The sequence below is a fragment of the Puma concolor genome, chromosome E3 (genome assembly GCF_028749965.1).
Source record: "Puma concolor isolate L17-30 chromosome E3, mPumCon1.1.hap2, whole genome shotgun sequence".
In the NCBI taxonomy this organism is placed as follows: domain Eukaryota; kingdom Metazoa; phylum Chordata; class Mammalia; order Carnivora; family Felidae; genus Puma; species Puma concolor.
Window position 1 is genome coordinate 24919262 of NC_141682.1, and position 13953 is coordinate 24933214.

The window sequence follows — 13953 nt, forward strand, 5'->3', positions numbered from 1 at the left end:
AAAGCCTCTAAGGCTCTTTCCCCAAATGACCAAAGTAGGTAACATTTGAGTGCTTAATACATGCCAGGTCTTAATCTCCACCTTCAAAGTAACTGTAAGGGATAAGTACTAATATCACCCACTTTTTAAAAATTCTTTTAACATGTATTCATTTTTGAGAGACAAAGTGGAAGCAGGGGAGGAGCAGAGAGAGGGAGACACAGAATCCAAAGCAGCCTCCAGGCTCTGAGCTGTCAGCACAGAACCCGACATGGGGCTCGAACTCACAAATGGCAAGATCATGACCTGAGCCAAAGTCGGATGCTTAACCGACTGAGACGCCCAGGTGCCCCTGTATTATTCACTTTTTTAAAGACAAACTGCCAGGGGCGCCTGGGTGGCGCAGTCGGTTAAGCGTCCGACTTCAGCCAGGTCACGATCTTGCGGTCCGTGAGTTCGAGCCCCGCATCAGGCTCTGGGCTGATGGCTCAGAGCCTGGAGCCTGTTTCCGATTCTGTGTCTCCCTCTCTCTCTGCTCCTCCCCCGTTCATGCTCTGTCTCTCTCTGTCCCAAAAATAAATAAACGTTGAAAAAAAAAAAAAAAAAAAGACAAACTGCCAGCCAGTGGCAAGGCTGAGATTTACACTCAGACAGTCCACCCTTTGGGCCTTGGCACTGAATATATTGCCTATTTCATGCCCTTAATAACTTTGTGCAGGAAGTGCTCTTGCACCCATCTTAGGGATGAGAAGACTGAGGCTCAGAGAGAGGAAGTGGCTTGCTGGAAGCCACACAAACAATCACTGCCAGAGGCCAGTCTAGATCCCAGACTCTGTGTACTGTGATCTTTCTAGTCCCCACACCAGCCTCCCATCATTCAAGTCCCAGGATGACAGTCCTCAAAACCAATGGCCAAGACTGTCCCACCCAGGGCTCCAGGACCAGCTTTGAGACCCACAAGTCAGACTTCTGGCCATCACCACAAGCTCAAGATCCCAGCCAGATTCCCTGAGGGCTCCCCAGGATGGCCAAGATATGCAGAGGGGAAGGGACCCCAGGGAAAGTGCCAACCAGAAAGAGTTTCCTTACCAGGCACTGCTGTACCTTCCTAAGGACTGAATTCTTCTTGTGGGTATCTAAAACCAAGGAGTCCAACCGACTTTTCCCCAGGCTGATCAGAAAGGGCACACACTGGGAAGCTGGGACAGAAGCCAGGTAGTGAGCCCTGGAAAGAGACAGAAGAATGAGAGAGGAGGGAACAGTGGCTGTTCTGCATTTGCCCCTGAAATCAGCCTTCACATGCCCAAGAGCTTATCCCAGGACCATTCTTTAAACGTTTGTTCTCCCCAGTGATGTGACTCCCCTTGGCAGGTAGCAAGCCTCCCACCCATCACGCTCCTCTTCCCCATGCCCCTCTCCTATGATCAGGAAGCAAACTCCCATCATGCTTCTCTTCTATGCCCCAGTAGCAATGATCAGGGAATGGGGTCTCCATAAACATATGTTGACTGATGGACTGGCTGAGGGGAGATGAAGGGAAAGAAAGAGAAAAAGTAGAAGAGACAAAGAAGAGAGAATGAAATAGAAAGTAAGAAAGACAAGGAGAGAGCAGAGAAAGTAAGAGAAATGACACCCAATTCTGGCATCTCCGGGGTAGAATCCCCCAAACTCTTGACCATGTATTCTTAACAGAGGCAATATGGTCCCCAAGGGGGAAAAACCGGTTCAGGTAGAGAGAGGGAGTGAAAAAAAAAATCTTAGTTATTACAATGATTTGTGACCCACTAAAGCTCAACTCTATTCAACAAAATCTTATTCCTGATAAATTCTCTCATTCCAGAGAAATTAAATTGTTCCCTTTAGGGAGGCAATAATGAAACAAAAGTTGAGAAAGACTGCTCTAGACCCATACGGCCTACTCATCATGATCACTAGACTGTTCCAAAACCAAATTCTACAGGTTCTTCTTCCTCTATGCCATCCCAGATGTCTTTTTCCCTTTAACCCCAAATCTGTCATTGCTACCAACTTAGTATTACTCAAATCTGTTCTCCCCTCTCCATTCACAGTACTGGGGTTTTATTTATCTCTTCATTCATTCAGAAAATCTCTGCTGCCTGCCAGGCACTGTACTGGGCATGAACACGACATGAGGGGCAGGTGCTCGCTCTCAGGATACTTCATCCTAGTAGAGTAAAGACAACAGAAACCAGTGAATAAAACAGGCCATTTCAGCCAGTGATAAATGAAAATGGTTCTCCAGTGGAGAATGATGGTAAGGACAGCTGGGGGGCCCGTTCTAAGACAGAGGTATTTAAGCTGGGATGTGGATGAGTGGAAAGAAACAGCCATGCCAAGGGCCAGGCTGTAGAAACAAGCTTTCACTGTCTCCCTCCTTCCAGCCAGGCCCCCTGTCCATCCACTGCATGGACAGAGGTAACCATCTCTCTGAAACATAAACCTGAGGATCGTGCCAGGAATACAGGAGGAATACCTCAGGGTGTCACAGAGGCCCTCCCTGATTGGACTGTCCCTTACCTCTCTGGCCTTCTCTCTTCCAGCTACTCTGCAGACACACACCATGCATTCCCCAGAGTGCTTCACTGAACCAAACATCCCTTGTGCCCCTGCCTGGAGTGTCCATCTCGAACTCCAAAACGCCAGCTCCTTCTCTGAGCTTTACTTTAGTCTCCTCCGACTCTCCAGTCGGAAGGAGACAAGTCCCCCTCCGTGCCCTGTGCCTTTCACTCCTTCCCATGGTAGCAGCACCTGGCTCTCTTAGAGAACCACCTGCTTCACTCGAAAACCTTGCGGTTTGGAGTGGACCCCGCTTCACTCTTGGCTCCGGGGATGTAATACCAAACTAAGCCAGTCAAAGTTACCCATCTCCCCTAATCTCAGTCAGACTCAAAACTTATTGAGAAGGATGAGGGGAAAAAGTCTTTTAACCAGGAAGATATAACCTTGAATCGGCCAGACACAACCACGGAGAAAGAAGTTGTCTAATAGAGAAGCCTACAGAGGAAAGCTGGGTTAAAAGACAGATAGATGACCACTGAGACCCTGGATCCAGCCATGCCTGAAGTCTATCCCTGGATTTTCCAGTTACCTGGAACCAAAACTGCCTTTTACTGTCTAAGCCAGTTTGAGCTAAGGCTTTATCACTTTCAACCAAAGAGCAACTTGACGTTGTAATTGACTTCATGCTTGTCTATTCCTCCTCCCCAAGATTGTAAGCTCACGTACAGGGGAAAATAAATTACCTTTGAGGACACAGTAAGCACTCAGTAAATATTTTTTGAAGAAATGAGGGCAATTAACAGCAAGAGAAGGAAGAGGGAAATAAAGAGAAGAGGAAAGAGTGTCCAGACTATGAAAAGCAGGGCTGCGCCCTCCCACGTCTGAATGCCCACACATACCAGGAGAAATCCCCATGACTTACATCAGCCCTGATCACTTTGGAGCCTGGCACAGCTGAGAGGCCAGCCCAGATGGGACCTGTGTCAAGGACATTCACTCAGGCTTGGGTTGCTTTGGCTTTGGTTTTTAAATAACCGAAAAAAAGCAAGAGTGTCTGTCTGAAACGTTTACGTGGGACTCAGAATTTAAATCCTGATTTGCAAGGGCTTAACCGTGGAAGACACTCTCCACTCTGTCTCTGGTTCCTCACAAAAACCCGGGGGTAGATGACTTGGATGGCTCCCACCAATCTCACTCTTGGGCCAGAGAGGGGAGCCAATGTTCACTTACGGGAGGGCAGCCAAGAGGAAGGGCGGCAGAGAGGATCTGGAGACCTCCCAGTATTTCCACGCCAAACAATTAACCTGAAAGATTAAAGCAGTTCTAGGAATCTAGTCCTGTAGTAATAAGAGCAAACACAGACTGTGCTTTCTGTGGGCCAGGCACTGTGCTAAGTGCTCTGTATACGCTTACTTTCTATTTAATAAAACACCCTACGACGTAGGTACTGCTACTGTGCCCAGTTTATGGATGAGAAAACTGAGGCAATCACAAAGGGAATACAAAAATTTAAGTCTGAGAATGCTCCCCTGTTTTGCTTATAACTGCAAGGAAGTAAGATATTAGATTAATTAAAGAAGGAGGCCATTAGGGGCACTTGGGTGGCTCAGTCGGTTGAGCGGCCAACTTCGGTCAGGTCAAGATCTCGCGGCTTGCAAGTTCGAGCCCCGCGTCGGGCTCTGTGCTGACAGCTCAGAGCCTGGAGCCTATTTCGGTTTCTGTGTCTCCCTCTCTCTCTGCCCCTAACCCACTCGCATTCTGTCTCTGTCTCTCTCAAAAATAAATAAACGTTAAAAAAAAATTTTTTTTTTTTAAAGAAGGAGGCCATTAGACTAATGTGGCCCTAATGACACGGTGCCCTCAGTGAGCACACCAAAATCTAAGTCTGTAAATGCCTCGAGGTTATGAAATCAAAGCACTGACGACAACCATCACAAAGAGCCAACTGGGCTTTAAGCGACAGCCAGTCAAATAATTTCCTTTCTCTGCGTCTGCACCTTTCTCTCTATAAGTCTTTCCAGAGCGCTCCAAACCACTTCCTGTTTGGTGCTGCCTGATTCTCATCGATTTTTTGCTCAAATTAACTCTTAAAATTTTTAATACTCCTCAGTTTACCTTTTAACAGAGATACAACTTGACTGTCTCTGGGTTTGGGATTGGTGACATAAACTGTGGTATATCCACATAACCGAATGCTGTGCAACTGTTTTGTTTCAATAAGGTAGACTTGTATCTGTGAACACCGGAATGATGGCCAGGTCCTATTTTATATACATACACCCGTGTTACAGAGCGAAACAGAACAGTGTATATAGTATGAACTCATTTGTGTTTTTTTTTTAATTACACGTGCATATGTTTTATACACACCAAAAAAAAAAAAAAACCTCTCAAAGTTGATAACAAACTTTTCCTTGTGGTTACCTTAAGAGCAGGGACTCTCAATCTTAGATCCTTTGCCATTTTGGGTTGGAGAGTCCTTGTGTGTGGGGCTGCATTGTAGTTAGGAAGCAGCATCCCTGGCCTCTACTCAACGGATGCCGGTGGCATCTCCCCCAGGAGTAACAACCCAAAGTGTCTCCAGATTTGGCCAAACAGTGCTCTGAGAATCACTGCTCCAGGGGAAATGGGGGGAACATTTGCTCTCTCTATATTGTCTTATTTTTTGATGATAATTATGTATTTTCAGCAAAAATGTAAGCAATAAAGGCAAATTTTCTAATTAACTGGTATTTGAACGTCCTGAGAATGGGAGGATTCTAGGTCAGGAGCTTTGTCAGGACAATTCTTCCTCTTTGAACGTGTAGGTCTTCCTCAAAGTGGGTCTGACCTCCATCCATTGGATCAGTGTGATGAGTATAAAGGACACAACCATGCCGGGGTCCAGGTTCCAGAAATAATTTGCTTTCCTCCCTGCCTGGGTCAATAGTTCTCACTAGGGAACTGCTGGAAATGTCAATTAGGAGGCTTCACCCCAGGCTTACTGTAAGGGAAGGAAAACTGCCAGTGAGGCTCTGTAATCTGCGTTGGCTTTGCTTTTTTTATTCTGTGTGTTTTTAACAACTTTACTGAGGAATACTGATATGCAAAGACCTGCACGTATTTAACGGGTACACTGTGATGAGTTTGGACACATGCAAACACCGTGATGCCATTATGAAAAGCAAGGTAACAGACACATCCAACACCTCCCAGTTTCCTTGTGTCTCTGTTTCTGTTTTTGTGGTAAGAGCACTTAACGTGAGAGCTACCCTCTTAACAAATTCTGAAGTGCACAATATCATATTGTTAATTCCAGGCACAGCGCTGCACAGCAGATTTCTAGAACTTATTCATCTAGCAACACTGAAACTTTATACCCATCAAACAACTCCAGCCTTCCAGGTAATGCTGATGCTCACATTTGGGAACCACTGACACAATGGACAATCCAATGGAATGGCAGAGCTTTGTGAAATTTTTGCATAGTCCACCAATGACCTCAAAGGATTATACACCAAGCTTTACTCTTACTTCCTGGCTCTTGGGAAGAGAATTCGTTGGTTGGAAACTTTTCATTCAGATCTGCAACACTCGGGCCTGAGTTGGGAAGATGCCTTGTACATCTGCCCGCTCACCCTCTCTGGATCCCGTATCACCAACAGTTTACACTTCCAAGTCCAAATGCTGTTCCCAAGGCCTACCTTTACTTGCTTAGATCCACTAAAAAGTCAGTGTCTGCCTCTGGTCTCCCCAAAGAGTTAACGAGCCTCCCTAGCCATTTGGAAAATGAAGTATTAAATGAAGAAGGAAAGTACTCTCCTTGGAGTATTGTTCCTATTCCAGGTTACCCCTGGAAAGGCTGGGAAGGAGGGAACGACCTTCGGTCTCAGGAGGACATAATTAGGAATATGAGAAATTGTATACCCTACCACTGGATTTTAAGGTTCAGATCTGAGTATGGAATAACCCATCTGTTGAAGCTCTGGCTGTAGAGATGGGTTATCTGGAACTTTTAAAAGAGAACTGGAGAAAAACCTGGCTCAGTATTTGGCCCCACGTCATCACCTGCATGGGAATATATATCTTGGCACAAATATCTTAAGCCACCACAGTCCATCAAGGCCCACGACTGGGGCAAGAAGAGAGAACGAGAAAAAAAATAAATAAATAAATAAAAATAAAAAAATAAAAAATAAATTAAAAAAAAAAAAAAAAGAAGAGAGAACGAGAGGCATGAATGTGCTACGACGGTACCTGATACGGTGAGAGCAGGGAGAGGTTGTTCTCAAAATAGTGGAAATGGGCCAGAAAGGAGTCCGCATTCATGGCATCAATGTGCGAGCACGTCACGCCTTTGACCAGCTGCCCTGTGCTGGAAAACAAAACAAGGGACCCGGGAGAAGAGGGGGTGGGGCTGGGGTGCCTGAGTGGCTCAGTCAGTTAAGCATGTGACTCTTGATTTTGGCTCAGGTCATGATCCCAGGGTCGTGGGATCAAGCCCGAGTCAGTCTCTGCGTTGAGCATGGAGCCTGCTTGGGATTCTCTCTCTCTCTCTCTCTCTCTCTCTCTCTCTCTCTCTCTCCCTCTCCCTCTGCCCCTCCCCTGCTCGTGTGCATGCTTGCACATGTGCACTCTCTCCCTCTCTCAAGGAAAAAAAAAGGAAGGGGTTGGGGAGAGAGAGGAAAGGACTAGAGAAGGCAGGTCTGATGGGACACAGGCTGCAGACAGCCAACTTTCCCTCCTGAGAAATCAGGCTCCAGAGGGCCTGTCAGCCCCCAGACCAAGTACACCCGCCTACCTCAGCAGCTCCTCAGGCCTTCTGGTTGTCTTTGACAGAAGCTCAAACAGGAACAAGGCCTGAGGGAAGAGAATGGTTGCCAGCATGGATGAAGCAGTCACTCAGTCACTGCTGAGCACTGTGTGCCTAGTACCATGAGGCCCTTGGAGGAAGACACACAATGATCCCATTTTCCAGATGGGGAAGGCTTAGGCTTAACAGGCTATGTTATTACCCAGGCCCACACAATTGCCAGGTGGTAGAGCTGGGATGTGAACTGGGGCCAGAGTAATTGCAGAACCCATGCTCCCACACCCCGGGGATTCCCTATGCTCTAGGACCCGAATGAAGGGCAAAGCCATCAGACGGCAGGCTGGAACTTTACTTTCTATGCTTTACGAAGCCGCTGACCAGGTGAGCACCCTCCGTAGCCCCTATTTCCACGCCCACCTGCTAGCTCCCAGGAAGTAAAAGTGGAAGAGACAGATGAATAGACCAGGACAGTCTAGAAAGTACCATGAATAAAGTAACTCCTGCTTGCAGCACTCACTCCCCTCCAACCCTCCCAGATGGGCACTCTAGAAGAACAATATCTAGCAGGCAGGGGAGCCGTTTGTTTTAAGGAACGTAATTTTACAGAACACCTAACTTGCAGATGCGATCAAGTATGACATTCATCTATTTTATAGACTCTGGAACTTTGAATGTAATTCCCCAAACAGAATAAATTGTGAGCCAGCATTAGGCAGAGGCATCTGTGACAGGGCAGCCAGGCCCAGGAGAAAGGAACAGCTAGGGAGGTAAGTTCCTGAAGCTCTGTGTGTAGCCCCAGTTATCTCCTCAGGTCGAATCAAGTTCTGGGACCCTCCCACAGTCTTCCCCATCACAGGAAACGGCCACTCCATCAACGCGGTTGCTGAGAAAAAATGGCTGGAAGACATCTGTGGCAGGATGTGTTTTCCAAAGTGGCCACAAATTATGCTCTTCTAGAACCTTCCAGAACCACTATCCCACCAAGAGGTAGAATCTTTGTCCTCTCTGCATGAAGCTGGGGGCAGGGCTGGGTGACTGCCTCCACAGATAGAGCAAAGCAAAAGTGATGCTATGTGACTTCCCCAAGGCGAGGTCACCAAGGTGACACAGCTTCTCATGGATCTCTCCCCTGGGAGTCCCAAACCACCCACAGAAGGCCAGCCACCCTGCATGGGAATGCATGCAGTTCCTAGGGCTGCAGTAACAAATTACCATGAACTTGGTGGCTGAAAACAATACAAATCATTCGTTCAGAGTTCTGGAAGCCAGAAGTCAGAAATCAAGGAGTCAGCAGAGCTGAGCTCCCGCCAAAGGCTGTAGGGGAGAATCCTTCCTCCCCTCTTCTAGCTTCTGGTGGCTCCAAGCGGTTCCGGCTTATGGCTACATCACTCGGGTTTCTGCCTTCGTCTTCACATGGCCTTCTGTATGCGCATCCAATCCCTTTTGTCTGCATCTCTCTACCATCCGGGTTGTCGCCTCTCATAAGGGCTCTTGTCACTGGATTTAGGGCCTGCTCAGATAACTGAGACTGGTCTCATCTTGAGATCCTTAGTTAAATCTGCAAAAACTCTTCTTCCCAAATAAGGCCACATTCCCACGCACACGTTGTGGGTGGACGTATATTTGGCGGGGGCACCGTTCAGCCCACGACATGGAGGAACATACACAGGTGGAGAGAGACGCCCCCAGCCCTTTGAGAATGCGTCCAGAATGCGACCACTGGTAACCACCCGCGTTGCCACCACCTAGTCCAAGCCACGTGTCTTATCTGGAATACACAATAGCCTCCTGACTGGTCCCCTTGCTTCCACTCTTGCTCTCAATTCAGTCCCCGTGCAGCAGCTGTGGGATTCGATGCAAACGAAAGTCAGAGAACAACCCTTCTCAAACCCTCCCAACAGCTCCTCATGTCACCCACAGTAGAAGGCAGTCCTCACGGTGTCCCTAGGGGTCCTGAAGATCAGCCCCTCCCATAACCTCTCTGAGCACAGGGAGGTCGTCTCCAGCTACCCCCGTCAAAAAGAGCCCACTGTCTACCCTTTCCCATTTTGATTTAGGTTCTCCTTAGCATGCATCATCATCTAGCACAGCTTGGGTTTTACCCACTAATCTTGTATCTCGTCTGTCTCCCTCCTTCACAGGATGGAAATTCTGGGACGGCAGGTCGTTTTGTCTACTTTGTTCACGGCTGCATCCCCAGCAACGTGAACAGCTCCTGGCATCAACTTTCGATGAGTGGATAAAATGCAGAGTTGATTGAATGAAAGTCCAGAGAGCTCGAAGAGGCTTCAGCCTCCAAAGCGCAGTCCTCCCCAAGCAGCCTCAGCACCAGCAGCCCTTAATAATATGTGTGATAACCGCTAATAGTTAGAGCCCACTGCCATGTGCCCGGTGGTATAAAGATACATCTTGCATCACTGATTCTCATGAAATCATCCCCATTTCGCACATGAGAAAACTGAGGCCGAGTGAGAAGAAGCACCCCAAAATTAACTGATAGCCACACCCAAATACACACTCAGGTCTTGTCCAATTTCTTAACACTACACTGTTTTGCCTCCTGAGTTTAATTACACGGAAATAAATTTCTTTTACCAAATTAACCTTAAACAGAACTTTCCCACAACGCAGACTCAAAAATTCAGGAGTGATCTGGGCATCTTATTACTAATAAAAAATATATACAGTAAAGTCTTAGTTTGCGAGCATAATTTGTTCCAGAAACATGGTTGTAATCCAAAGCACTTGTATATCTAAGCGAATTTCAAGAACCACTGGCTCAGTTGTGATCATGTGACATTCAGCGTCACGTGCTACTTGTATTATAAGACATTACTCTTTTACCAAGTTAAAATTTATTAGAAATGTTTGCTCATCTTGCAGGACCCTCATAGAACAAGTTACTCACAACCCAAGGTTCTACTGTATTTAGTTTTGTTTTGGTTTTTAATTTTTTTTAATGTTTTATTTTTATTTTTGAGAAATGCTCCCGCTGCGAGCAGAGGAGGGGCAGAGAGAGGGAGATAAAGAATCTGAAGCAGGCTGAGCTGTCAGCACAGAGACCAACAATGCAGGGCTCAAACCCATGAACCACGAAATCATGACCTGAGCCAAAGCTGGATGCTTAAACAACTGAGCCACTCAGTCACCGCTACTGCATTTAGCTTAAAACCCGAGGAATTTCCAAAGTGAGGAGAGCCATCAAGGTGTCTTTTGTTATGTGAATGATGACTTCAGGAAAACACCTGAGGAAGGAGGGATGTTGCAGAAAGAACCAAACACGGGATTGGAGGGTTGGAACTTTCAGTCCCACCCCCAACCTGCAGGGAGGGGAGAAGGGCTAGATGTTGAACCAATCATCAATGGCCAATGTTTTAATCAACCATGCTTACATAATAATGCCTCCATAAAAATCCAAAAGCACCAAGTTCAGAGAGCTTTCAGTTGGTGACCATGTGTAGGTGTTGGGAGGGTGGCGCATCTGGAGAGGGCGTGGAAGCCCTGTACCCTTTCCCCCATATACCTTGTCCGATGCATCTCTTCAATCTGGCTGTTCCTGGGTTATATCCTTTTATAATAAGCCGATGAGCTAGTAAGTAACATGTTTGAATTCTGTGAGCCACTCTACCAAATTAATCAAACCAAGGTGGGGGCAGCAGGGTCATTGGAACCTTCAATCTAAAACTGGGAGGTCAGAAGCACAGGGGACAGCCAAGACTGGTGACTGGCACTTGCAGTTGAGGGGCAGGGGGTATAGTATTGCAGGATTGAACCCTTACCCTGTGGGATCTGATGCTATCGCCAGTATACAGTGTCAGAATGGAGCTGAACTGTGGAACACCCACGATTCTCCGCTATGTTGGAGAATTCCTTGTTGGTGTGGGAGTCTCCAACCCCCAACACACACACATACACACACATCCAAATTGGCGTCAGAATCCTTAGTGGTCATACCTGACTCCTCCGAAGTTCCTTTTCCTTTAGGACTGTTGTGTTAAATCCGGGTTCCCTCCGTAAATTGAAGAGAGATACTTCTTTAAAGAAAGCCCCCTGTATTTCCACAATGCCTGAGACAGTGTCTCCTGCTTCAATCATCTGCCAAGAGTGAGAATAAGCATAATGACAACCTTGTAGAAGGTGCACTGAACTTTGCACAAGGCCCAGGGACTGTGTCAGTGATTCACAGGCCATAAGATCCAGCATTATCTGCTCAGCAACCCTGTGAGGTGGGGGACTTCCCTTACCCCATTTTGCAGGTAAGAAAACTGAGGCTTCATAAATAATTGGTTGGAAGTTGATAAGTAAGATTCAAAGATTCAAGCACAAGTCTGTCTTATTCAGGAACGCATACAATTTTAACCAAACGTGCTATTGCTCTCGGCAAGGTGTTGATATTTTAAGCCAAACTCCTTAAGTTTGGTCTCCTAACAGATTTTGTAACTGGACATCGCAGGTCTGATAGAACAGGATACCCAAAGACCCACTGCCAAGTGAGAATATAGGTGTGACTTTGGATCATGGAAGGGGCTTTCAGAAGCACTCTGGGACCTTCAGGATTCGTTTTTAGATTTGAAAAACTTTCAAAAATTATTATATCAAGAAACCTAATTTAACTAAAGTCTTCCGGAGTCAACTGGTGAAGGAAAGCACCAGGGTCTGGGAAGAAATATAGTGTGACCCAAGGAGCTCCTTCTGGAAAGGAGGAAAGGTGGGCACCAGGAGAAGGCATCATCTAGGTTCAGAATGCTCCCTCGCCAAAGGCTGAGCTAACCGCAGCCCTGAGTCGACAGCCCAAAGTCATAGCCCACGCACAACACCCCAAAACCACATACTCTGTGAGCCACACGGCTGAGGACGAGATGTCTTTCTCTCACCTTGCTGAGGACGCCTTGCTGCTGGGCAGGTGACAAGTCGGACACATGCAGGGAGATCGTGCTTCTCAGGACCTGCAAGAGGTCCCTGCGATCCATGCTGTAGAAGGCCTGGGTGCCAACCCCAGCCAGCAGCACGCCCATCTGGCTGACGTTGTAGAAAGACAGCACCTGGCAAGATGGGCCGCGAGGAGCGTGAGGTTCTGTTGTGGTTTCTCACCTGGCCGACACTTGCCCCTCTGCATGTTGGGTATCTGGGATGGGTACAGGGGCACCACGGTGAACAGACACATGCTGCCCTCCCAGACCTTCCTTCCTTCCTTCTATCAGAAAAGAGAGGTGATATCAAAACACAACACAGAAGGCAAGTGCTCTGCCGGGGGAAGTACCCTGCTGTCCGAGGCCACAGCACAAATATCAGAAAGTGATGATCCGTGCACCACAGCTGAGCAGGCAATAGGCTTTTGTGTGTGTGTTTAATTTGAGCTGGCTGACAACACTTAAAAACTGAGGAAACTGGGGCACCTGGGTGGCTCAGTCGGTTAAGCACCCGACTTCGGCTCAGGTCATGATCTCATGGTTCGTGAGTTCAAGCCCTGCATCAGGGTCTGACAGCTCGGAGTCTTGAGCCCGCTTCAGATTCTGTGTCCCCCTCTCTCTCAGCCCCTCCCCCGCTCACACTCCGTCTCACTCTCTCTCTCTTTCAAAAACAAATAAACATTTAAAAAAATTTTTTTTAAACTGAGGAAATTTGGAGGCACCTGGGTGGCTCAGTTGGTTAAGCATTCAGCTCTTGATTTCGGCTCAGATCATATCCCTCGGTTCATGAGTTGGAACCCCAAGTTGGGCTCTCCACTGACAGTGCGGAGCCACTTAGGTTTCTCTCTCTCTCTCTCTCTTTCTCTCTCTCTCTGCCCCTCCCCACCCCTCTCTCTCCTCTCTCTCTTTCTCTCTCTCAAAATAAATAAATAAACTTAAAACAATTTTTTTAATTGGGTAAATTTTCATTAAAATCCAGGTTTGAGTCTGATTTTTTAAAAAATCTGAATGCCAAGCAATACTGGGTCCATGTTGGCAACAAATTGGCAAGAACTGACCAGCAGGTGCCCCTTGAGGTTGGGTCGTGGGGCTATCAGTTTACCCAGCCCCACCCACTTGTACCCATTTTTCTCATTACGTCACCTGACATAGCAAAGCCCCATGTTCGTCTATCTCCATGCAGAAGCTCTGAGTTGAAATAAAGAAATGTTTTGGGGGGGCGCCTGGTAGCTCAGTAGGTTAAGTGTCTGACTTCAGCTCAGGTCATGATCTCACGGTCCGTGGGTTCGAGCCCCGCGTTGGGCTCTGTGCTGACAGCTCAGAGCCTGGAGCCTGCTTTGGATTCTGTGTCTCCCTCTCTCTCTGCCCCTCCCCCTACTCTCTCTCAAAAAATAAATAAACATTTAAAAAATTAAAAAAAAAAAAGAAATGTTTCAGGATCTGGGTCTGATATTTTATGACAAATAGGATTGTAGCTGTCTGCCCCATCAGAAACGATGCTTGTTTTTTCTCCCTCCTTTAGAGTAAAGATGCCAGATGGTTTTCTATACAAACAGGGACATTCATTCCTTAGGTCTACAAAAAAGCCAGTTGAATGGTTTCCCTGTTATGCTCTGTAGAATGGATAGTCTCTACTGTCCTCAAGGAAAGCAAGACCTTTCGAGCTCTTGGCTTCTTCGTAAGTGGCCTGACCTCTCTGTAGGAAGAGATGGACACTAGGAAAAAGACAAGCCACTTCGTCCAGGGTTGGGA

General features: G+C 47.1%; 1 protein-coding gene across 3 annotated transcripts in view; it reads right to left on the reverse strand.

Annotated features, from left to right (window-relative positions):
- OTOA (otoancorin) overlaps positions 1-13953 on the reverse strand; it is a 74891-nt gene that overhangs the window by 27297 nt on the left and 33641 nt on the right. For all 3 annotated transcript variants that reach the window (XM_086692780.1, XM_086692782.1, XM_086692781.1), the window contains 6 exons: positions 12166-12333; positions 11246-11386; positions 7280-7338; positions 6736-6853; positions 3730-3803; positions 1069-1204 (listed from right to left, as the gene is read on the reverse strand). In XM_086692780.1, coding sequence (XP_086548906.1) covers positions 1069-1204; positions 3730-3803; positions 6736-6853; positions 7280-7338; positions 11246-11386; positions 12166-12333 — 696 coding nt within the window. The remainder of the gene's footprint in view (positions 1-1068; positions 1205-3729; positions 3804-6735; positions 6854-7279; positions 7339-11245; positions 11387-12165; positions 12334-13953) is intronic.